This window comes from Neolamprologus brichardi, chromosome 16 (genome assembly GCF_056152115.1).
Source record: "Neolamprologus brichardi isolate AB-2024 chromosome 16, ASM5615211v1, whole genome shotgun sequence".
Taxonomy (NCBI): domain Eukaryota; kingdom Metazoa; phylum Chordata; class Actinopteri; order Cichliformes; family Cichlidae; genus Neolamprologus; species Neolamprologus brichardi.
Genome location: NC_142119.1, coordinates 6,250,007 through 6,274,342, shown reverse-complemented (window position 1 = coordinate 6,274,342; position 24,336 = coordinate 6,250,007). Strand labels below are relative to the sequence as shown.

Genomic DNA, 24,336 nt, shown 5'->3' with positions numbered 1-24,336 from the left:
TATTTAAGTAAAGATCTTGTTTGATCATATATGATCACAGCGAATAAAATAGATTAGTTCCAGCAGAAGTAGAATATACGGCACTTGAACACCCAGAACACCAACATAAATAAAAAATAACTTGATGTGTGAGTTTAAAGTGTTCTTAGATAAACATATACACACACACGTGCACAGAGGTGTACTAACAGGCACATTTCTTAGTTCTCTGTCTGCGCAATACAAAATTCATGATCTGAATGAGCCCACAGATGGCTGCCAATTTCATACCCTGACATGCTTTTTCTGAACATTGTGTTCATCTGTGCATGCTTTTCATTGTGCAAGTCCAGCAAGTCTGCAAGTACTTGAATTGGAAAAAGTTATTTGTTCAGGACTGAAAGCCGGGATGACAAACAAGGAATTTTTCAGTATTTATTCTAAAAAGACAGCAGCGAGGATTATACAGTCCATAGAAGTTGTCCTGCCGTGGCATGTGTGGCATAATATTTCTGACACATTTAGCACTGACAGACAGAAAAAGACGACTGGCTGACGCTACAGTGACACACAATGACCATTTGGACCAGGAGATTAAGCCTCATCCAATTACTAAACTCATCCAGTAATCACATAAACAATACACATCTGGAGAGCTACATAAATATAGAAACTCCTACCAAGTCAGAGCGTGTACAATAATGGGAGCGAAGGCAAAACAAACAACAGCAACGAAAACGCCAATAGAAACAGACTGCAATTGGGAGCGAAGGTAAAACAAATGAATAAATGATTGTGTTTTCTACCCCGAGGCTCCGTGGCGACAGGGGTGGGGTCGAGTTTTCAAGTGAGGTGGAGGCAGAATAAAGGAAATAGAACATGGCGAGTGGAAGCTTCTGAAGAAAGAAGGTCTGGGTGGAGAGGAAGAGAGGAGGAAAAGTAGGAGGTGATGAGGGACTGGGGAGGTAAAGTGCAGAGAGAGGCAAAACTGGAGCAAGAGAAGGAGGGAGGAGGGAGAGAGATGTATATTAGCACGCCTGTTTCTGCAGTGACTGCCTGGATGTGATAAATGTCCTGCGGATAGCAAACAGATATCGTACAACTCAACACAAACGTCACTTTTTTACAGACTCTGCTGTCTGTGATTTACACTTTCATTCATTTATTCTTTATGATGGTAACATGAGATCTATAATAATAGTAAGGTACTAATGAAAGCGTCAAATGAAACATGAAACTCATAAGGTTATGAGTGAATCCTTACAGGAGGTAACACTCCAGCGTAAGTGTTAAAAAGCACAACTTAAATCACTACAATCAGCCACCGTTACACATTTCTGCCTTAGCTACAAATGTGGATTCATGTCGAGCACCGTCTGTTCAGATGGCTGCGTGATTCACATCACTCTATGAAAGGTGCTTCAAGTCATATTTATTTACAAGGCTGTCATTATTCTTTGTTTATTTTAGCGTAAATAAATTTTATTAAAAGACCAAAGCCGTCAGGAGCCGGCTCTGTGACCCAGCATTTTGAGTTTATTTTATATTTTTGATTTCTTATGTTATATTGGAAATATGTACAGTTATTGTGCTATTTTTTAGTTGGGGTTGAGTTGTGTTTAGTCTAGGTTTCATCTATGCCCCTGTGTTTGTGAGTCTTTTCCTGTCTTCTGAGTCCGTCTGTCATGTGTTCCATGTCTACATTTCTCCAGGTTTCCTGTTTTATTTTGAAAGTCTTGTATTTCCATGTTCATTGTGTTTAGTTTTACTTCCCCTTGTGGCATCATGTTTATTTGTGTCAGCTGTGTCTCCCCAGGTGTTTCCACTTCCCTCATTACCCTCCTCTGCATTTAAGTCCTCTGTCTCCTTCTGTTCTTTGGTGGGTTTTCTGTTTGTCTTTATGTCACAGAGTTTCTGCTTCCTACTGTTCGGGTTCATGCTCAAACTCACGCTTGGATTATTTCACAGTTACGTTTGTTCCCGTTCAGTTTCATGTTCTTGTCGCTCATCATAGTTTTCACAGTCTAATTTTCCCAGTTGAGGTTTTTGTTTTCGTTTTCACTCCATAAAAACACCGGCGTTCTCTGGCCGTGACAAAAGTCTTGTTTTTTTCTTACACATATTTACTTTAACTGCTGAATTTTTTTAAGAAGAGATTATGTGAAAACTGGACACCACAGTGCTGTAAGATTTGCTTAAAAATGAGAACATTTGTTAGGGAGGATAGATTTAACGCACATTGTTGTGGTTCTGGGGACCCAGTGTTTGTCTTTTTTTCTAGCTCTCTTAGTTATTCTTTAGTATTTTGGTAGTTTCTAGCCCTCTAGTTTTGTTACTGTGCCTCCCTTGTGTTCCTCGTGTTACGTCTAATTATCCTGGTTTCTATGTTCAAGTATTTCTTGTTTTACTTTGACAGTGCCATGTCCTATGTTAGAATATTCTGCTTCCTCCCTGGCTGTATCCCAATTCAGAGTCTGCAGAAGATTAAGCTCAGCTATTGAACGGCGTATATTTTAAAGTAAAGGCTTTAAAACCAAGTTAGTACAAACGTCACTAATGTCACATAACTTTGCCGACATGTGGCCAACAGTAATGTTTTAATGTTCTTCGTTAGTAAACATTTGCACATAAATAAGTGACATAATATTCAGTACTTAAAGTTTACTCTTCGGCGGCCCTCATCCGCCGTTTTTTTCGGCAAAATTATCCACACCCACCGCCACGCTATGCATTCTGGGATATGTTGGGCCACGAAGTCTACACCGCCACGTCCTTAAAATTCAGGGAAATGAAGGAGGCATTTGAGGGCCGCATTTCGAGTAGCCTTCAAATTGGGACAGCCTTTGTCGCGTCGCGGTGACGTAATCGGCCTTAAAATGCGGCCTTTAAGGTTGCAGACCCTGAATTGGGATACAGCCCCTGCCTCGTGTGTGTCATTAATCCCAGCTGTGTTTCCCTCCTGGTCCTCGTTACCCTCTTGTGTATTTAGTCCTCTGTCTTCCTCTGTCTGTTGGTTTGTCTGCCTTTCTCCCCCCGTGTTTCCATGTTTCAGGTTTCTTGTTTTCAGACGTGACACATTGAGTTTTCTTGAATATAAAGGCTGTATTCATGGGAATTTTAAAAAATTGTTCTCCTCAAGGTCTTTTATGAATCGTTCAAGCATAAAAATGCATCATAAACCAAAACTGTGTCTACACATAACAAAATAGCTCATTTTAAATCGTATCCTTGGGCGCTTCGCTACAAACAGCTTGTTTCAAAAAAACTGAATTTATGAAGATGATAAATGCTAATGCTAACAGTGTGAGAGGCATCAAACTGTATGTTTTAACCAACAAGGTGAAACTAAGGGAAAAAGCTGCAATATAAACCCTTTAAAGACAAAAAAAAATTTATACTGAAAACTATTATCTCCAATAAACAAGTTACACAGCAGAACAAGTTTGTAATACCTGTATTCAGTCAAGAGAGCATTATTTAATCGAGTATTGCACTGAATGAGTTTATGAAGTCAAAAAAAATGGGCCTGAGTAGAGACGAGTGGAGTTTAATCTGTGACAACAGTCTGGCAGGTCAAACAGGGGTGTCATTGTGCCTTCAGCACATGTCAAAGATTACAAGTTTGTGCAGAGGTTGTGTTACAGAGCTACGTTTTTTCCTGCATGCTGGGTTTCAGCTACTTCTGTCTCCAGCCACGCAGTCGTGGCACACATAGATATCCATAAAGTGCTGGATTATTTATAACTATGTTGGGCTTTTGCTTTATGTATCTGGGTTAAATCACAGTAATTACGCCCCGACTGCATGAAGCGAAAGAAGGAAAAGTAAACAAGAAGCACAGAGGAACACAGAAGACTGAAGGAGAAGCTGCTGAAGACAAATCTATTTATTTCTGTTTCCTGCTGTCTTACTCTTACTCTGCTATATTTATAATTTCACAGTATTTTAGTAACATTCTTCCTCTTTTATGTCCTCTGCTTCACATCCTGTCACTACCGCACCACCACATTTCCCTCTTTCTTCTTTCTAAATCTTACTTTGGCGTCTTCTCAATCTCAGCTTTATTCCCCTTGGCCATCCTCCTGCTTTAACCCTCTTTTACTCATTTCTACCACAATCTTCTCCTTGCTCAAAAATTAAATGGCTGTTGGCAACAGCCCTGATTGATCTCGTGGCTGCCTATTAGTGTAGAGGCCAATAGCCTGCTCCTAAATGTCCTAGAGCCACTCTGAAAATCATTCCTGTTGCTGTGCACTCAGTCCCTACTCTGAGCGTGGAACAGCTTCTCAGTGGACTGCCTGGCAAGCACCATAAAATGTACCATATGGCAGAAATCCTCTAATACTAACAAATTACACGAGAATCTTTAATCAAAAACACTAGAAGGCTTTATATGTTTATTATATGCTGTTTGATGGCAACACAGAAAAATCAGTTTTCTACTTGAAGGAAAAGTGTGTGTTACAGTCACGCATGATGCAAGAACACCTGACTTTTACATGTAAGCCTGCAGATCTTGTCTCCAGTCATAACAACACAACTACTAAAAACTAAACAGTACGTTTTCATACATTGTGCATCCATTTTCAATGAATACAACAAAATTAAGACTGGAGTAGAATTGATTTGATGCTCTGTGCATCATATGAATGCTGTACTAAACTGCATCTAATATTATGTAAAGACTCATATTTTTACATATTAGTCGTGTATATTTTAAAAAAAAAGAAAGTTGGAGGATAACAGGAACTACTGTGAAAATTGTTTATTTTTTTTTTATACTTATCTATTTTATCTATTTATTTTATTTTAAAAAGAAATCTTCATTGATTTCATCATCCTGAATATGAATATCAAAAAACTTGTCCATCTATCAGTTTGATGACCAAGATATAAAGGACATGTTGTCGTCATCTTCTAGTTTCCTGCGTTTCTCAGTCACAGAGTTCATATAATTACCTGCTCACACTCTGCTGGACAGCTTAAAGCACAGAGATGTTCCTGCTCCTTTCTCTTCAGGTGTGGTCTGTGCTTTCTCTCTCAGTCTGAGATGTCTGATAAAGCCTCAAAGACTTGTACCACTTTCACAGGTGAATACCTAACCACAAAAGGCAGCTTCTCAAGAGAGGTTGCAAGCTCACCCAGAGCAGCCAATCATGACCGAGACATTCGAGAGTCAATACAATTGAAAGTAAAGCAGAAGAGGCTTGCAGTGAACCCTTCTCCTTTCTAAATGTTAAAGTGCTGCTAAAGGTCACGGAAGGATATAGGATTATTGCAGATTTCCACAGAGAGAGCTGAAGACAGAGAAGAAGAGGAAAAGGAAAACTAGAAGGGCAAAAGCTAAAAGGCTGGCAAAAACAGGATCCAAAAACGGAGTTTTGTTTAAACATGTCCACTTCAGGAAAACTCATAAAAGCTATATGACAGTAGATATTTTGATTGTGACAGAATCAAACTATCTTTTGCCTTTGCCAGCAAATCACAGAGAGGGAAAAAATGAGTAAGGAGGGAGATATATGCTGAGAAAACCCATAAAGATGAAGTAAACAAAGCAGAGTGTAAAGAAATACGTTGACAAGATGTAAAACATAAAAAATGGAAGATGGTGGACCTGAAAGAGGGAGAAACTAGGGCACAAGCAGGAGGAAACGACACGCTTATTCTTTAAAGTTGAGCCATCGCAACCACTAAATCCCCGACGCCGCCTGCCAGGACTCATCACGCCCGGTCCTGCCTCATCCCCTGGCGCCATCGTACCTTCCAGAGCTTCATTCATTCGTCCATATCCATCTGCCTCTCTTCCCTCTACTGCAGGTGGCAGGAGAGGAGACGGAGGGCAGTGCATTCATACTTTAATTTTCTGACCAAGTTCCCCTGACTTGTCTTCTCGGGCTGCGTTTAGGAGACGTGGAAGGAAGCGCAATCTACACATCTGGGTACCTTCTGCTCTCTTGTTCTTGTTTTTGTCTCTCTCTCAGTTTAGAAGTTCATATTTTAGTGGGTCATCCTGTTCTTCTGCTGAAGTCTCTGTTCTCTGTGTGCTGAGAGTCACACACACACACACCATTCTGCATTTCACCTCTTTCTCCTCATTCATCCCTGCACTAGCTTCACTCTGTGAGCTGTATTAATTCATGCCAGCATTGACAATATAATATTTATTTTTTCTCATCTTGGTCTATTTTTACACATAGAGGTTGTAATTTTTTTTAAATGCACTGAATGCTGATTACTGTGGGTCTGAAGAAGAAGTGCTACTCGTATCCAGATTTCATCAGCTAATTAAAAATGTTTTAATTACGAGTTGATATCTGTATTATAATATCCTTATCCTTAATATCCTAATATCCGAGAGCAAAAATAACCCGTACAACTGGATGTTGCATAAAAGACAGACCACACCGTCCTCCTCCCCTGCCACCTCCTTCACCTCTTTGGGGATGATACCTGCTGGCCATAACACCAATATTCTGTCCAGCGTCTTGTGAGTGTGTCTTCAGGTCTCCTCCATCTTATCTCACATTATCTTTAAAGTGAGCCCAAAAAAAGGAGACTTTGTTTGCTAAATGGATCATTATCCATAGCTAAGGACCGAAGCACATTTTTACCAGTAAGCCACAGCTTTGCCTTTGGGCTTCACTGTTTTAGCTAATCACTGCAGACCCTGCCCTGGCCCAACTGTTACCCACTTTGTTCGTCCAACACTCATGAGCAAGAATGCAAAACACTGCGGCTTATTCACTTAAGACACCAGCTCACTCCAAACTGGAGTGGACGAGCCAGCCTCTACCAAAGTGGAGGTGCTAATTCTCCTCTCTACTGCAAACCCCAACTACACATGTAGCTCCTGATGTGGAAAATGAGCTTGTGCTTCATCAGTATTTACTTGAAAAGACAAAAGACTTGAAAAGGTTGGGACACATCACAACTTGAATCTTAGCAGAATGAAAAAGCAACATCCCCTTTGTCACTGCAGACTGCGCCCTCACACATCCTGTCAGTCATAAGACAAGAAACTGTGTTGAAACTGTTGCACGCAATGTGAAGAGCTTCCAAAAGCAGAAGCCTTTTTGTTCAAATCAGATGAAGTGAGTTTTAATTGCCGAGTGTGAGTTAATCAAGTAGTTAAAGAGGCATGAAGACAGTGGAATAATTATTACAGCTCTCAGACTATATTTACTTCCATGTTAGACATTATGTCGTTTACAAAGGCTTCGAGGATAAACCTGAATTTTGAAAAAGTAAACTTGTGTCAGACTTTATTACACGATTTGATGCTGACAAATTAGTTTTAAGCCGTGTAATTCAGAGATTATGAAATTACTACAAGTGCAGCAGAAACAGACCTCTGCAGTCTAGCTATGATAAAGAAACTGTTTACATCGAGCTTGCAGAATAATAGTCTATTTATGCCGAATCCTCACTTCTGTTTTTGTAAACAAAAAGGTTTATAGTGATAAATTACAGCACTGTGCAAAAAGTCTCAAGCAACCCTCATTTCTTTGTATTTTGCTTCAAAACAGCCAGACTTTCTATGGACATCAGCTCCACGAGTGAACATCTCATTTTCATTTCAGACAAATCGTTTGTTTGTTTGTCTATTAAACAAATTTAACACTGACTGATGAATCATGAAGCAATAAAAAAGACAACAACAGACAACAACAACTCAAATGTTTGTACGGTGATCAAAGCCTGTAGCTAAAAATTAAAGCAGTTTCACAGCAACTCCTGATGTGTTTTTTTGGAGCAGTAATGTGTTCAGTGCTCCGTCACTTGAACTGTGGTGTTATATACAATAGCTATGAATTTCTCCAACACAACAGCTGACAGAACACATCTGGTGAATTAATATCAGTCTTTGTTGAACCAAACAACAAAGACAAACCAGGATTTCTGAATTTAAAAGAGGATAAACTGCTACAAAACACCAGCAACAAACAGCAAAATGTAGCTTTTAAAATCGATTTCTGAGATTCAATCATTTTCTTTTCCCAGCGGCACCTTTATCATGTCAGCACAGGTATCAGACGCGCTCTTTGTGGTCATACACTCCAGACATGTGTGATCTGTTCATGTCCATTTAAAAAAAGTAGCAGGTGAAATGTGCTGAGCTTCAATTTTCTTCACTTTTATAACTGGGAAAGCTTTTAGAAATGCTATGAATATAGCGTTTAAGCGCTTTAACTACGGAATCACTGTTCATTCATCAGCACATTTTTTATGGCTTGGTATGTTAGTCACATCGTTTCTCCTTGGTGTATGGTTTGGTTAAATCCAAAGTGCTAAATGGGATCTTTGTCATAAATTAAACCAGAGAAAAAACCTTTTTAACATTATACAACGAAGTATTTTAATCCTGAGTCTTTTCCAACTCCTTATGAGAGGGTTTTTTTTACTTTAATGTGAGTTTTGACAGTAAAGTGAGAACTAAACAGCTCTATAGTTGCTAAATATGGCAAAAAAAATAGCAAAGTCTCACTGAAAGCTGCCACAGCCAGAATAAGAGTGACGACGATGGAGAGCCAAGACACCCAGAGCGCCTTCTTCCTGTAGTTCTGTGCTTCATGGGGCTTCAGGCGCATGCTGCTCTCCAGGAGACCTGCAGTCAGACACATAAACTCTGTTACAAGGACAACTCTCTCTTTTTTTGTCTCTGGTTTGCAAGGTTCATTTAATGAAACACTTTGTGATCAAAGGTAAAGTAGGTGGCAATCTGAGTTATTAATACACTTAGAAAGGCGTTCAACTCTCTTTACCCTGAGTAATTAGTTTAGTCTACAGAAAAAAAAGGTTAAAGGCAATCATGTGTCTCTGAGTCCCACAGAGAAGAAGAAAGATATTCTAATATAGTTTAATTCAACGTTTTGCGCAAATAACTGGACTCGGGGTGTTTAGTACAGAGCGCTCAATGTAATAAAGGTTTATTGTGATCAGTAGAAAAAAAGAATAAAACAGAGCAGCTATAGCACAATATGCTGGAGTTTTCCAGAAAACTACCCGCTTTGTTTCAGGTACACTTTCAAAAGGGTGTCCGGTGGAAAAAACTCCTGGGACCACTGATGTGCCCTACTTTTCCAGTGCATCCTTGTATAAGAAGAATCTCAGATTTCCTTCGGTGTGAAGGAAGGTCACTGTGAAGATCCATTTAAAAAGTTTCAGTGCAACACCATTTATAATGACTCAACTCCAAATGGCCCGGCAGACGTCTTCATGGGTGATTATTATTGTCTTCTCATTCTATCACCTTCCAAGAGAGCCTTAAAGGTTCATGGAATAATCTGGAAACACAAATCATACTGAACGGTAAACGGCAGCTCGTGTATGAAACACCTGAACAGTGTCTGATATTCACCTTTCTTTTGAACCTCAACAGCACCCGTATCACTCCGCCACCAGCACTCACAAATTCAAAGCTTACGGACGCAGTAAAGTAGCTCTTTACTTTTAGTGTTAATATCCAGAGGTGGGACCAAGTCATTGTTTTGCAAGTCTCAAGTAAGTCTCAAGTCTTTATCCTCAAGTCAGAGTCAAGTCTCAAGTCACTGGTTTAAAAGTCCGAGTAAAGTCACAAGTCTGAAATTTTGAATTTTGAGTCCTTTCGAGTCTTTAAAAAAAAATGAAAAAAGAATGTTGCAGTTATATGCTAAATGTAAATATTAGACCATGTAATTTTTAAATCTCTGTTTTTCTCAACACGTGACGAAATAGTGAACTTAGAAAATATACACAAATTGTGAAATTGCACCTCTATAAAATGCAGCTCAATTAAACTTAGCTCCAAGAATAATTTTCACCAACAATTCTGAGATAAGCTGCATGTTATTCTTGGATGTGCTTGTAGGACCGGCTTTAAAATAGCATGACAAAAATATCATACACATTAAAGTTAGTTGACATCACAAAGTTAGATGAAGTCAGTCAAAAATAACTCCTTGCAGCATTTTTGAGTGTTATTTTTTCTTCTTAAAAAAATCTGGCTAATTTGATTGGCTTTGCTACAGCTCACGCACACATACGTACGGAGTGTGGTTGGAATAAATGAATTGAATTAATGGTGCACACTTTCTATATGTGTGTTAAATTTTAGATTTGGGGTGAAATATCAAGTCTTTTCAAGTAAACCGGTTAAAGTCCCAGGTCATTGGTGTAAAAGTCCAAGTCAAGTCACAGTCTTAGAACATTTTTTCAAGTCAAGTCTAAAGTCATAAAATTAATGACTCGAGTCCAAGTCATGTGACTCGAGTCCACACCTCTGTTAATATCATTGTTATTGTGTTATTGTAAATAACTAAAACTAAACTAAAACTAAATTTAGACATGAAAACAACAACTACACTTGTGAAAAAAATGTAAACTTACTGAGACAATTTTCTTAATTTGAAAAAACTAACTAAACTAAAATATTGTAGCGGTATTTGTTAGCTTTAGTATTTATTAGTTTCATAGAAATTGAATAAATAATTCATGTATTTTAAATAAATCAAACTGTGATATTTTACAGCTTTATTGGACGGATTTATCAGGCAGCCCACAAACTACAGAGATGTGGTGTTAAAGAAAAAGAGAATAACTCTTGGTCTAGACATTCACATGAAATTCAGCCCTGCTGTGGTGTGAGACGTCCTCGCCTGAAGTCACAGACTAAACAGCCCAGATTCAGGACTGCCTGAAGCGTTTTCATTGTCATGAAATGTGAGGATGGCTCTGCAAAGTCATGCATTATTTATAAGTCTGAACTTTTACATCCAAAAGCGATTGTAAGGCTGTTTTCTTTTTTCTTTTTTTCCTGAAATGTGTCCTGGGGACTGTCACAGTCATCACAAAAACAAGTTGAGAATAGAAATTAATAAAGGGAAAAACGAGTAACTGTCAACCTCTGAACTCCCTGAGCCAAATGTTTGGAATGCAACTTGAAATCAGCTTTTGAGATTTGCTTTAAAATCTTCATTAAATGATAGTTTATGCATAAATTGTTCATATTCTTAGTTATTACTGAAAGCACATGTTTTTGTTTGTTTTTTTACAGTGAGGCACTGTGCCATGCTCATCATGAGATATTAAGAAAAATGTATGTTTTTCCCACGCAGTAACACAGCTCTGTGTTTAGCCTTTATTGGAGCTGAGCCTTTATTCTTCTGCTCAACTCCAATCTAAAGGTTACAGTGGTTACAAGCTCCCATTAAGTGGCAACACAGAACTGCGTCACAGAGGAGGGAAAATCTGCTGATAAAAAGCTGACAAGTCATATGATCGTTTCATAAAGTGAAAGTGGTTTTACTAAAGGACGCGCCTGATGGCTGAACTTGTCTTCAGTGGTGCCAAATTAGAGAAAGAGGAGAGCTATGTTGGGGCTCAAAGATAAAAAAAAATCATCTTTGAAAGAATGATGAACATTAATGCGGTCAGACAACCACCTCTGAGCAAGCGCTTTGGTGAAATCCAGAATTGAATTCAAAATCCTGCTCCTCACATACAAGTCTTAAATAATCAGGCCCCATCTTATCTTAATGACCTTGTAGTACCATATCACCCTATTAGAGCACTTCGCTCCCGCTCTGCAGGCCTACTTGTTGTTCCTAGAGTATTTAAAAGTAGAATGGGAGGGAGAGCCTTCAGTTTTCAGGCCCCTCTTCTGTGGAACCAGCTTCCAGTTTGGATTCAGGAGACAGACACTATCTCTACTTTTAAGATTAGGCTTCAAACTTTCCTTTTTGCTAAAGCATATAGTTAGGGCTGGACCAGGTGACCCTGAATCCTCCCTTAGTTATGCTGCAATAGACGTAGGCTGCTGGGGGACTCCCATGATGCACTGGGTGTTTCTTCTTCAGTCACCTTTCTCACTCACTATGTGTTACTAGACCTCTCCTTCCCACTGTCACCAAAGTGCTTGCTCATAGGGGTCATATAATTGTTGGGTTTTTCTCCGTATGTATTATTGTAGGGTCTATCTTACAACAGCACCTTGAGGCGACTGTTGTTGTGATTCGGTGCTGTATAAATAAAATAAAATGAAAGTTGAAATAAAAATTGGTTACAGTAGGAACGAAAAACTCCCTTTCAACAGGAAGAAACTTTCAGCAGAACCAGGCTCAGGGAGGGGCGGGGCCATCTGCTGTGACAGGTTGAGGTGAGGAAGAGAGGATGTGTAGAAGAACACCAAATGTCATTTACTGTCAATCTGTCCATGTTTTAATGAATTCAACTCAATTCCATTTTATTTATGTAGCACCAAATCACAACAACAGTCAAGGCGCTTAATTGGATTCCTTCAGATTCACAGAATACATCACGCCGCACATACCCTGAGTACATCCAACAGACTGTCAAATTTCCCTTCAGTTTCCACAACAGCATCATGTTTTCAGAGAAGCTTGTTGCTCAGCAGTCTTTGTTACAACCACATTTCAGAGTCGCTAAGTGACTCTTTCGCCACCGATGCCGTGACGTCGAATCAAATTAAGTCCATTACTTTTATTTGACTTCCTTTTTTAAATGAGACCTCTTTTGTTTTGTGAGTCTCCAGCTCACCCTGCGCACAGGCTTTCTTGCTGCCACCTAAGACTGTTAGTCTTACATGGGTGCAGACAGAAGGAGACAAGTCAGATAGACCATACAGCAACACAGATATAATCCCTCACCAGATTCCCACCCGTGAAAGCTACCAACTGTTCCAAATAAAGCTTTGGTTTAGTTTCAAACTTGGTCCAGACTATACAAAAGCAGTTTGGACCCTAATAGATATAAAGATTGTAAAACTGTCTTTCAAAAGATACATTGTAGCTCCAATATCTTTAATCAAGACAGAAAAAAAAACCCAGTCTGCATGTAATTAGTTTATGAGGACTTAAACTTGATTTATTAAGTGTTTGATATCTTTTATGGATCTCACAACAATAAGTTACTGATCAGCGTCAAACTTGTCTTTGTGTTATTACAAAGTATAAATTACAAAATATAAATTTGTCACCACGAAGGGGAAAACAGCAAAACTCCACCTTTTTTGGTAACACTGTGACGCAGAAAAACAATTATCCCGTGACTCGTATCGTAACTAATCTTTTGCTCTAGCTGCAACAGATTTTGTTTTTTAAGGAAAAAGCTCAAAGAAAACCAGAAGAGTCACATGGGCTGTGCAAAAAGGGAGATGGAAATCATCTGGACGACTGCCATCAGAGCAAACTGTGATTTCTGTGTAATATTATTGGGACAAAGATCCATTAAAATGACTTTAAACCAAACATCAACAGTTATAAAAGACCAGCTAAATGCTACAATATCAATGAATCATGCTATATGGCCTATTTTATTTTATATTTGTTCTGAAGAAACTTTTCTTACAACCTGAGCTGAATGTGCTGTAAACAAGGTGCAAAGAGTGATTTTCTATGGATATTGTATAGTGCCTTTCCATTCTATTAGAGCACTCAAAATGATCATAAATTGCTCCAACATGAAGTGTCTTAGTCAAGTGCTGAGCTGCCTCTAGACTACCCACTAGACCCCTCTCTTGAGTTTGAGTTGAAATGTATCAGCTTGAGATAGACACGATAATTAGGAATAACTTGTATTGATTTTAAGTGACTTTAAAAAGGGGGGCAAAATTACCCATAACAGAGTCACCGGCTCTGTATATACTTCAGTGCAAAATCTTACTAAGTAATACACTGTTTTATAAATGACAAATAAAAATGACATGTGTTTTTTTTATTGTTTACTATCAGTTAAAAGATAATATAATAATAATAATAATAATAATAATAATAATAATAATAATAATAATAATAATAATATAATAATAATAATATCTGCTAATCAGTTAATAATTGGTTTGTAAACCATCTATGAACATTGGATTTATGGCATTTGTAAAATTGTAACTAACGTTGCAAAACTTAAAATAGTAAGAAATGCTCTTTAGTAGCTCTGTGAATGATGTTTGGTTATTTAAAGTTGAAACTGGTGTTTTTTCAATACTTGAATTAAAGAGAAAGAGTAAAACAGTGGAAAAAGTAAACTCAGTTAAAACCTTAACTGGTTAGTTAAGACTGAGTAAACTCAGTTTACTCTTTTACCCTCAAGTCTTTTTAATTGTATTTTTATTTGCATCATTTTGCGACTGAATCACATGGCTGCATAACAGTGAGAACCCTTAATGAGACATTTATAGCTCTAATACTTTATTTAGCTCATAACATTTTTTTATCATTTGCTACAAAATATCACAGTAATTGGTGTTTGACAGCTGAAATAGCAGCCCACAGTGTGTGTGTGTGTGTGTGTGTGTGTGTGTGTGTGTGTGAGAGAGAGAGAGAGAGAGAGACTGAGGGGGAAGTGGGACAGCATGGTAAATCACTGCTCACATGATCTCCAGCTGGGGGATCAGACAGGAGGCATGTGCTCAACATCTCCTCGTACTCTGACTCACACACAAGCTTGTGCGCATTTGCGCACGTCTCTCTCTCAATGCTCAACTCCTTCACACCTTTCTCTTCTAAAAATGATGAACATCAGCCACACAGCTCAAACATCTCCCATATGAACACATACATGAGGAAATACAAGAGAGATACTCCTGAGAGGGGTGTGACAAAACGGCTCCTAACCTTTTGTAACCCTGCTGTAAGCCTTACTATCATTGGTCATCAATATGTGCACCATGTCATGTGTATATCTTCATTAGTAAGATAGATATATAGACAGCATTGTTACAGGATACATTTATCATTTATGCAAATCAGAAGTGTGAAAACAAAAAGACTGGGGGAGGGGGGTGAAAGAGAGGCTGTGAAAGTGAAAAATACTGAATGAAATGTGTGTGCATGATGTACAGCAGCAGTGCTTAAACCACCATGCATCTGTTTCACTCGTTTCTTTGTTTTTTTTTTATATGAAGTGTCCTCTTTTTTCTCTCCTTACAGATTTTTAATATTGCTAATATTGCTAAAGTAATTACTTTAATTTATATCGCCTTGTTTGTTATCATGAGCGGTACCACGGCATTGTAAACATATCCCCACAAATTTATGGTCCGTTTTAGCAAGAATCTAAAACCTGCTGTTTGGGTTCATTGTAACAGCGCCCTCTAATGGCTCCAGTTATAATCAAAGGGACAGCAGTTTAATGATGTGGTTGCACAGCCATCGAGTCTGCACAGGATGGAGGTTAAGGTTGACAACAATGACACTAGACACAGACGACTGCTGTTCTTTTTCCATTCCAAGCAGGAAGCCACTGTTCCTTTTAACAATGACTAAAAACAAGAGTCTTGTAACCAAAACCTTAAAATTTCCATTAAAAATAAAAAAACTAGAGGCAAAGACATTGGGAAGATTGTTCAGCTTTTTTGGTCAGTTTTCTATTAAAAAAAAGTGAATTTAACTGACGACAAATAATATTTTTAATACACACAATGTTAAAGGTGTCTGTAGTTCCAGTTTGTTCTTCTGCCACCTGACGTGTATCCTAAAAGCTATTCCAAGCTGGAGTATCAGTCTTGTCTCATCATTCAGTGAGATCCCAGACATGGATTTCAGCTCTTAGAAATAATCCATCAGAACATTAAAACATTTCAGCAGTTCATTATTATTGCAGACATGCTTGATCACATTGCAAGACTACTGGGAGAAACAGTATTTAATCAGTATGTCAGCAGATCCAATAAACATTCTTTATATTTAATGGGAGTCTCAATTACAGGCAATAAGTTTATTATTTGTTTTTTAATTCTCTGGAGAGTTTTTAAAGTGATTAAGCAAATGCAAAGGCACACTGGAGGGTTTGTGAAACATATAAACAACCAGCCTCTAGTTGCATGTCTTTTAAAAAAGGCAACTTTTTCCAAATGCAATGTGGGCCAATGTCTGCAAATGAATGAATGAGTCTAAGAGCTGAAGTGTTAAAGCTTTAAACTTCACTTTGAATTTGATCATTTGGTCTGGTACGAATCCTGCTGATGAGTGGTTGTCATTTATTATTCAAGGAGCAGACTAAAAATATCTCACATGAGTAAAAATAACCATCCCATCCCCACAGGGCACACACACACACGCACACACGCACATGAGCATCCATAACTTTCACAATGCATCCCCAAACCTGCCATAGGTGTGTCAAGTTACCTTCTCCCTCCACCGTGTCTGTGATTTTCATCTCCTGGCCCACGGTGAATGACTCAGGCTCCGTGGGGGTTTTGGCTTGCTGGTGATTGTGGTTGGTGAAGCCATCCGGGGCGCACTGGCCGTTCCGCACCGTTGCCGGGCAGGGATCCACAACAGTCGGGTCTGGGACGGGGTAGGACTCTTGAGTCACCTGGTCTGTCATTCTTACTGCGGTTGTTTTGCTTTCAGTCTCAGAGGAAGATGATGATGATGGAAAAAAGATTCACACCGGTTCGATAAGTGCAGCAGCCATCCAGCGTGTCCAATATGCCACCGGTGTCGACTCAGTTGCGCAGAGGGGAGAGAGAAGAGATGGCGATAAGACAAGATGGGAGATAACGGATTTATCTTCGTAGCATCAGCAGCGAAGCAACTCCCTCTGAGAGAAGTGAGCACTGTAGGATCAGTGCAAACACCCTGCTGGCTGAGCCACTTAGACACAGTTTAGGGTTAGATGCGACAAAGCGATAAATTGCAGAGATCTGCTGTGAATCAAGAAGGCGGTACCTTCAAGTTTTCCCCCTCCTCCCCTTCCTCTTTCTCTCCTCCTCCCATAATTCAGCTCTTAATTCAGAATCAGTACATCCAGTGACATCTGCCCTGAGTTAGCCAAGCATTTTTACACTTTCTCTTTGAGTTTGCTGTGATTTATACGCACAGGAGACCTGTAGCCCAAAGCCCAAACCTTTACACAGGCATTCAATAAGCTACCGAGCAACTTAACATTACCCTGCTGCCACAGATGGCCTTAATGCACGTTAGTAAATTGTATTTAACCATTTTGTTTTCTACTTATATTTGTGCCAGTATGTTTATGTTATTAAAGGTTTTTGTATCGTGTGAGGGATTATTGCCCTAAATTCGATATGCTTGCATATTGACAATAACCAGTTTTGGATCTTGAACCCTGGCAGGTTGACCAACCTTAATCAGCCACCAGGTGGCATCCTCGAGCAGCGATATGTGCAAGCAATTAAATAAAGTTGGCTAATGAAGGTGGTTTCAGTACATTTCAAACTGTGCAGGCTAGCCACAGAAATAAGCTGCAGCCATGATGTGAAACCAAAATAATCAATTAAAGCCATGAGTGCAAAATTCAGGATCAGTGTAACGAAGGCAGACAGTTAAAGGAGCAGGTTTACAGCCTCTGCTCTGGTTTTCTGTTTGTTTCAAAGATTGGGCAATAAATGTCCCAGCAGCAGACCTGTCGGTCATTGGTTTCAGGCTGAGGGTGGGGAGTGAATGTGCCCACAGTTTTTCCCAGGATACCTCGGCCAGCAGACCTTTACGTTTTCCGTGAATAATAATCATAAGGATGAAGGTTGATATTCACAATCATATTTTACCAAAGGAGTGGCCCGACCTGAAGCAGGTAGGAACTGTCACAGACAAGATGATTTGACTTTTAATGTCACGGAGCTCGAGTGTTAAATAAACCCACAGTCTGTAGATGAGATCTCACCTGAAGTGGGTCAGTGGGTTTGAGAAAAACATCTTTGTGTCACTTCCCTGGCAGATGGAGCTTGAACTGGGGCTATTAAATGCTACTAACGTTAAATATATAGACTTTTCAGCTGGCTTGTCAGCAGGGAGATTAAAAGTCCACTGCATAAATCTGTCCTCTATGGATGGTTAAACTTTAATCAATAGACCTTGGACTTGGTTTATCTGTTCCTGCCCTTATGTCTTTGTCACTGCCTGGCTAATCATTTCCCACATTTAAAGCTGAACAGAAGACATGAGCTAAAGCCTGAGTCTTCCCGCAAGATCTCCTACATAAAAAACAAAACTTAATACAAGGCAAATCATTAAATCATGTGGCATTCTCTACACCATATGTTTTATTGCAAATATGTCTTCCTCTATGAAACATCATGTCTATAAGATGCTGCTATATGCTGAGTGACTGCTGCTTGTCAACCACATTTCATTGCAATGTTGACCCTGTGCTAACTTGCATATGACAAATAAAACTGAAAACTGAAGAATCTTTTGCAAAGAATCTGATATTTAAAAATTTACGTTGGCTGGAGTTGGTTAAAGGGCCCTAAGCACAACATTATTTGAACTTGAGATCAAGTCCACAGTTAAACTGGCATGATGACATTTTATTTAAAGCAACCTTTCACTGAAACAGTTTTTTGAGGCCACAGATCCACACATCAAACACGGGTGTAAAACCCATCTTGCAACTGGAAAAACAGAAGCTCCTCAGTGGCATTATCCAAGTACACAGTACAGCTGATCTGCATGGATATGAAAAGGGGCTTTTCTGCTGTATTGCTCACGTAGCTCATCTGCAGCTTCATTTGTATGCAAAAAGTGTCAGCATGCTCAAAAGGCAATATCTTTTAGGTATTCAGGGCACTGGAGTGGCCAGTCCTGTAGGTTGATGACCAAACCCTCACAGATGTGATAACAAAATCAACATTTTCTATCAGAATGAAACAACAAATATGCAATCAAATATATGGCTGATATTTATATGTGATGTTTTTAAACTCTGGGTTTGTAAAACTTGTATTTTTTATGTGTTTCAGAGGTATGGCTATGATGGGTTTGTCCAGCTTCACCATCACTGCGAGGTAAGTCACTATTTCCTCTGCTTTCCTATGCAGCTACAGACAGGGTGCAGGTGCAGGAGCACTTATGCACTGCACTACTTTGTTGAACACACAGCAGATTCATCCCAGCTGGCGACTGCACCCACCCCGCAGACCTGCCAGGCTGGTCCTGGCTATGTGAGCAGCTGCAGAACCCAGCGAGGTGATACAGCATCAGTCAAGTGATTCGGTTCAAACAGCCGTAACGCAGCCCGATACAGAGCAGCTTTGCAACTTTTAGCCCCAAACATGGGCGGAGCATTTTAGTAACAGCAAAGTATACTTGACAATGAACAGTCCATTCTTCAGAATTAATGCCTAAACTTGGATAAGCAATGAACTTGTGCTTGTGTGTTTCGTACTAAACATCTTAGAGGAGTCCAGGCCTCTAAGAGTCACCCAGAACATTTGCAGTAATATCAACTGTCTGCTGCCATCATGTGGCTCAGTTTTGTTAGCAAATGTAAAAGTTACAACATGTGCTTTAAAACCTAACCTAACACAAACCTAATTTCAAAAAAGCTGGGCCACAGCATGAAATGTATATAAAAAACAGAACGCAGTGATTTGAAAATCTCATAAACCCATATTTGATTTACAGCAGAGCATAGAAAACATATCAACTGCTTAAACTAGGAACACATGCCATTCATTTTGAATTTGATGGCAGCAACACATCTCAAAAATGTTAAGAAAGGGGAGATGGGGCCATCTTCTCCACTGTGAAGCGTCCCGTCTTTATTTGGTCCGTAAATGTCTGGGAGCCGCTGGACTTTTGGAAGAGGAGTGTTGTCCCATTCTTGTCTGGTGGAGGATTCTAGCTGGGTCTTCTTTTTAGATTTTGATTTCATGTGCAAAATATTTTCAGCTGGTGAAGGTCTGGACTACAGGTAGGGCAGTTCAGGACTCTTCTACTACAAAGCCATGCTGTTGGAATAGACACAGTATGCAGTTTGGCGTTGTCATGCTGACATATGCAGCGACTTCCCAGATTAAAGACGTCATATCAATAGGAGGATATATATGTTCACCTAAAACCTGTATATAGCTTTCAGTATTGATGGTATCTTTCCAGATGTGTAAGCTGCCACTGCCACAGGAACTAATGCACCCCCGTACCATCAGAGATGCAGGTGCTTTAAGTGGGTGTTGAAAACCAACTGGATGGTCCCTCTCCTTATTAGTCCAGAGGAGGAAAAGGCCATTTTTTCCGAAAGGAATTTCAAATTTAAACTAATCCAACCGCAGAACAGTTTTCCATATTGCCTCAGTCTATATTAAATGAATGAGGACAAGACCTTTTTGGCTGATGTTCACATATGGCTTCTTCTTTGTATCATAGAGCTTCAACTTGCATTTGTGGATGACACAGTGGCTAGAAGTGTTCCTAAGCCCAAATCACATGCATTGATTTCCATGACAGAATCGCCCCTGTTTTTAATGCAGTGCCACCCGAGGGTCCGAACATCAGTGACATTAGCACTGATTTTTTAGTTTTGTCCAGATTCTCTGAATCCTGCTGATATTTTGCACTAAAGATGATTAAATATTTAAGTCGTTGGAATTTATTGTTGAGGAACATTATTCTACTTGTAGACTTCTGAGAAAGTCTTCCTGTCTAAGATGCACATATTTTATGTGATTATGTTTCTGGGATCATTGCAGTCTGTTATTTGCAAGTCTCACAGCATCCCAGCTTTTCAAAAGTAAGGTTGTAACTGACCAATAACACAAAGAAAATCTGTTCAAAGACAATCCAAAGATATTAAAAGAAACTAGAGCTGATAGTGGTCTTAATGTTGTGTTTTAGGGTGAAGCAAAGATGATAAAGGATGGGAAGGTTTTCCGGGTAATACAGGAAAACTGCTGGGATCCAAATGCTCGCATAAAGGACATGGATAAACACGGTACATGCACAGACACAAATGACACAAAGTTTGGTAGTTTCATCCTTTAATCAGTGACTAAAAGCAGCATTTCTTTTCACGGCCTGCAGGTGTCACACTGCAGGCCCTTTCGACCGTTCCTGTGATGTTCAGTTATTGGGTAAATGCACAGCCAGTCACTGCAGATTTGGTCAAAAGCTGTGTGACAAAGTGGTGTCTACTGTGTGTCAGATAACTGAGTTGTGCCTACCACTAAACTTTGCAATACTACAAGCTGCTTAATGATCTTCTTCAATCGAGAAGTCTTCACAGATATATTTGTGTATATTCATCGTGTGTTTTGATTGCAGGCTAAGCCTCACGACACACTCGATCTCTGTGTCCTTTTGAATGACGACTTGGCTAAGACAGTGCGTAGCCACCCCAAGAGGTTTGTGGGCCTGGGCACACTGCCCATGCAGGCCCCTGATTTAGCTGTGATGGAGATGAGGCGCTGTGTGAAGGAGCTAGGCTTCCCTGGGGTCCAGATTGGGTCACATATCAACAACTGGGACCTCAATGCCTCTGAACTCTATCCCTTCTATGCTGTAAGACTTTACACACTTGCATGATAACATGGGGTTATTGTGATAGTGTTTTTTAATTATGCCTACATTGGTTCCAATAATTTTTCTTTATAATTATGGCCTAATTTCTTACTCATTTCTTATTCTGATAAACACTACAGGAAGCAGAGGAGCTGGGCTGTTCCATATTTGTCCACCCATGGGACATGCAGACAGATGGGAGGATGGCAAAGTATTGGCTACCCTGGCTAGTGGGTGAGGAGGATACTGGAGTGGGAACAGGACATACTGACTATTACATCTGGTCTCGCCAACTAAAAACAACACTAATATTAAAACAAGCCAGCTTTTATGTGCTATTTAGTGCATTGTGATGGAAAAATATTAATGTTTATATGTTTTTAAATGTTTTTCTTTCCTTAGGTATGCCATCTGAGACAACCGTGGCCATTTGCTCGATGATATTTGGTGGTATCTTTGAGAGATTTCCAAAACTGAAAGTCTGCTTTGCTCATGGAGGTATAAAAAGATAACACCATGCTTATCATTTAGTTTACTATTAATATCACAGCAGTATATAAAAAACACTAGGCAGCCAAATTTTCAATGTATTCTTCCTTTATGTTCTTCCTTTAAGATGAAATAAGCTCCTGTGTGTTGATATTTGACGTTTAGTGCCTGTGTTCACGTGTATCCAGGTGGCTCTTTCCCATTCACTGTTGGCAGAATTGAACACGGCCACAAAGTCCGCCCTGACCTTTGCGCAGCTGACAACGATGTCAGTCCACGGAAATACCTCGGTTCTTTTTACACCGACTCCCTGGTTCACGATCCCGCCTCCCTGAAGCTGCTCATTGACATTATTGGAAAAGTGAGCTGGTGTCCAACACTCATTCATTCCACGAGTCACGCCTCTTTGGTGGCGAGAGAGGATTGATTCAAAACACACTGAAGAGTACTGACTAAACACAGAGAATGTGGACTGTGAGAGTGTATGCTGATGTGTGGAAACACTGATGTTTTCAGGATGGAGTTATTCCTGCTTTCACCAAATCTTCATGTGCTAAGTTCACATTTTCCTGTTCCAGGATAAAGTGATGCTGGGAACAGATTATCCATTCCCACTTGGTGAGCTACAGCCAGGATCACTCATCGAGTCGATGGATGTGTTTGATGATACACTAAAGGTAGCATTATTTTCTTCTCGTTTACTTAAGCAGCACAGGAGAAAGGGTTTGTCATCGTGGTGGACTCTACCACACATGGAAAGAAAGGAAAGCCAGCCATTGTACATCATGTAAATCCTGAACCATGTTTATTGAACACTTAACAAAGAAAACAAAACCAAAAAAAACCCTAAAACAAATTTAACAAATATATGTGTTTTAATTTGTGTGTGTGTGTATTTTTCTTTAGATTTAAAAAACAAATCACACTGATGATATAGAGGCCCCCCAAAAACTCATGTATCAAATATGATATACTTGGCATTACAGTTGTTTTGTAGATTTTAATGACAGATTTTTTTTTAATATCTTCAAAATAATGACTCTCTCTTTTGTGTTACAGGATAAACTGCTTGCTGGAAACGCACTAGAATTCTTAGGACTGAAACGGGAGCTTTTTATGTAACATGATACTGAAATACCACCAATGGTCATTAAGTACAAAGGATTTTTTTTTTTGCAAATATTTGTGTTTGAATGATTTTTTTTTAAAGATTCTAATTATGGAACATTGTTATTCATGTTTATCATCAGAAGGTAAGCACTGTACTCATAGAGGAGACAGCTGATGTTGCTATTTTCAGAATGTAAAGATGTAATGTTATCACTCTAAGTTAGTCCTGCACAAATTTTAGAGTAATTACGGTATAGTAATTGTAATGTTGTAAATGTAACAGGTTTGTCCATGCTCTAAATAAAAATGTTAATATGTTTTGAAGCAGTATTCTTCTTTCTTATAGTAAAATAGCTTTGGACAGATTCATCTCTCGGGTCTTTGCTGACATGGACATAATCAGTGATGGGAATAACGTGTTACAACTAACGGCGTTACTTTTTTCAGTTACGAGTAATCTAACTAATTACTATTCCTATTGTTACAACGCTGTTACCATTACTAACAAGAAAATGCAGTGCGGTCGCGTTACTATTTTTCAACAAACAGATGGTTGAAGCTGTCCTCAGCTTACCGCATCTTATATCAGTTGCACGGAAGTAGCTGTAAGTAATCTCCCGCGGGCAGCAATCACTTTCTGTCCGACCATCACTTTTTGGCACAACACCTGGAGCTAAGGGGCAAAACAATCGTATGAGTGCTGCTGTTTGACTGAGGAAGAATAAAGTAGTTGAGGCAAGCCAATCACATGACCACTTAAAGACAAAGCAACAAGGTGATATATACCAGTTTTTAAATCGTGTTGATAGGCCACGTAAAACCAGAGTCATGATAAACAATATATACGCAGCGTTTTTTCCTCAATAGTTTTGTCATGTTTACTGTCTAAGGACAGCGCTAGCAAGCACTCTCTGCTTATGAGCAAAAAATTTAAAAAACAAAACAAAAAACAGCCCGTTGTTTTGGTGAAAAATGTCAACCAATCAAAAAATTGGCAGCATGACATTTAGTTGTTTAGGAAGAGGGGGAAGTTTTAGGAGTGACAGCGAGCGAGAGAGAGAGAGAGATAAAGACAGCAGAAAAAGAGAGAGAGCAAGTTTTGAGATGTGAGAGATTTGTGACGTTTAGTGTGTTTGCAGTGTGTAGTTAGGTGTTGTCTTGTGTAGTTAGTGTGTAGTGTTGTGGATAGTTTTGTGTTGTGTGTCAGAACAATGAGGCGACTGCTGTCTCCAGGTAGAAACAGGAGTGATACACTTGCTGCTGTCAGACCTGCAGGTATCAGGCTGTGATGTTCTCCTTTATCGTGGACAGAAATATTTGGAGTGGCACAAATAATTTGTGTGACATCTTATTGAATGCAGAACAGCTGATTGTTCTGTAAATAGTTTGAAATGGTTATTTAAAAAGGGTAAAAGGTAAATGGCTGCAAATAACTTTGTTGTTTGCAAAACTTGTGCTTATGATTTTAAAATTGACAATTTATATTTGCATTTAAAGTTATGAAATATGACTCATTAAA

At 39.2% G+C, this 24,336-nt stretch overlaps 2 protein-coding genes across 2 annotated transcripts in view; one reads left to right on the top strand and one right to left on the bottom strand.

Moving 5' to 3' along the window:
* tmem163a (transmembrane protein 163a) overlaps positions 1–16,656 on the bottom strand; it is a 60,260-nt gene extending 43,604 nt beyond the window's left edge. Inside the window, exons 1-2 of the mRNA XM_087829987.1 lie at positions 16,104–16,656; positions 8,465–8,584 (exon numbers count right to left, since the gene is read on the bottom strand). Coding sequence (XP_087686113.1) covers positions 8,465–8,584; positions 16,104–16,305 — 322 coding nt within the window. The 5' untranslated portion in view covers positions 16,306–16,656. The remainder of the gene's footprint in view (positions 1–8,464; positions 8,585–16,103) is intronic.
* A 722-nt stretch (positions 16,657–17,378) lies between these two features.
* acmsd (aminocarboxymuconate semialdehyde decarboxylase) lies at positions 17,379–23,106 on the top strand. Its single transcript, XM_006793670.3, has 10 exons — positions 17,379–17,514; positions 18,683–18,727; positions 20,556–20,652; positions 20,742–20,791; positions 20,982–21,218; positions 21,359–21,452; positions 21,621–21,716; positions 21,896–22,068; positions 22,286–22,384; positions 22,767–23,106. The coding sequence occupies exons 1-10, from the start codon at positions 17,458–17,460 to the stop codon at positions 22,827–22,829; spliced, it is 1,011 nt and encodes a 336-aa protein (XP_006793733.2). The 5' UTR covers positions 17,379–17,457; the 3' UTR covers positions 22,830–23,106.
* The last annotated feature ends 1,230 nt before the right edge of the window (positions 23,107–24,336 follow it).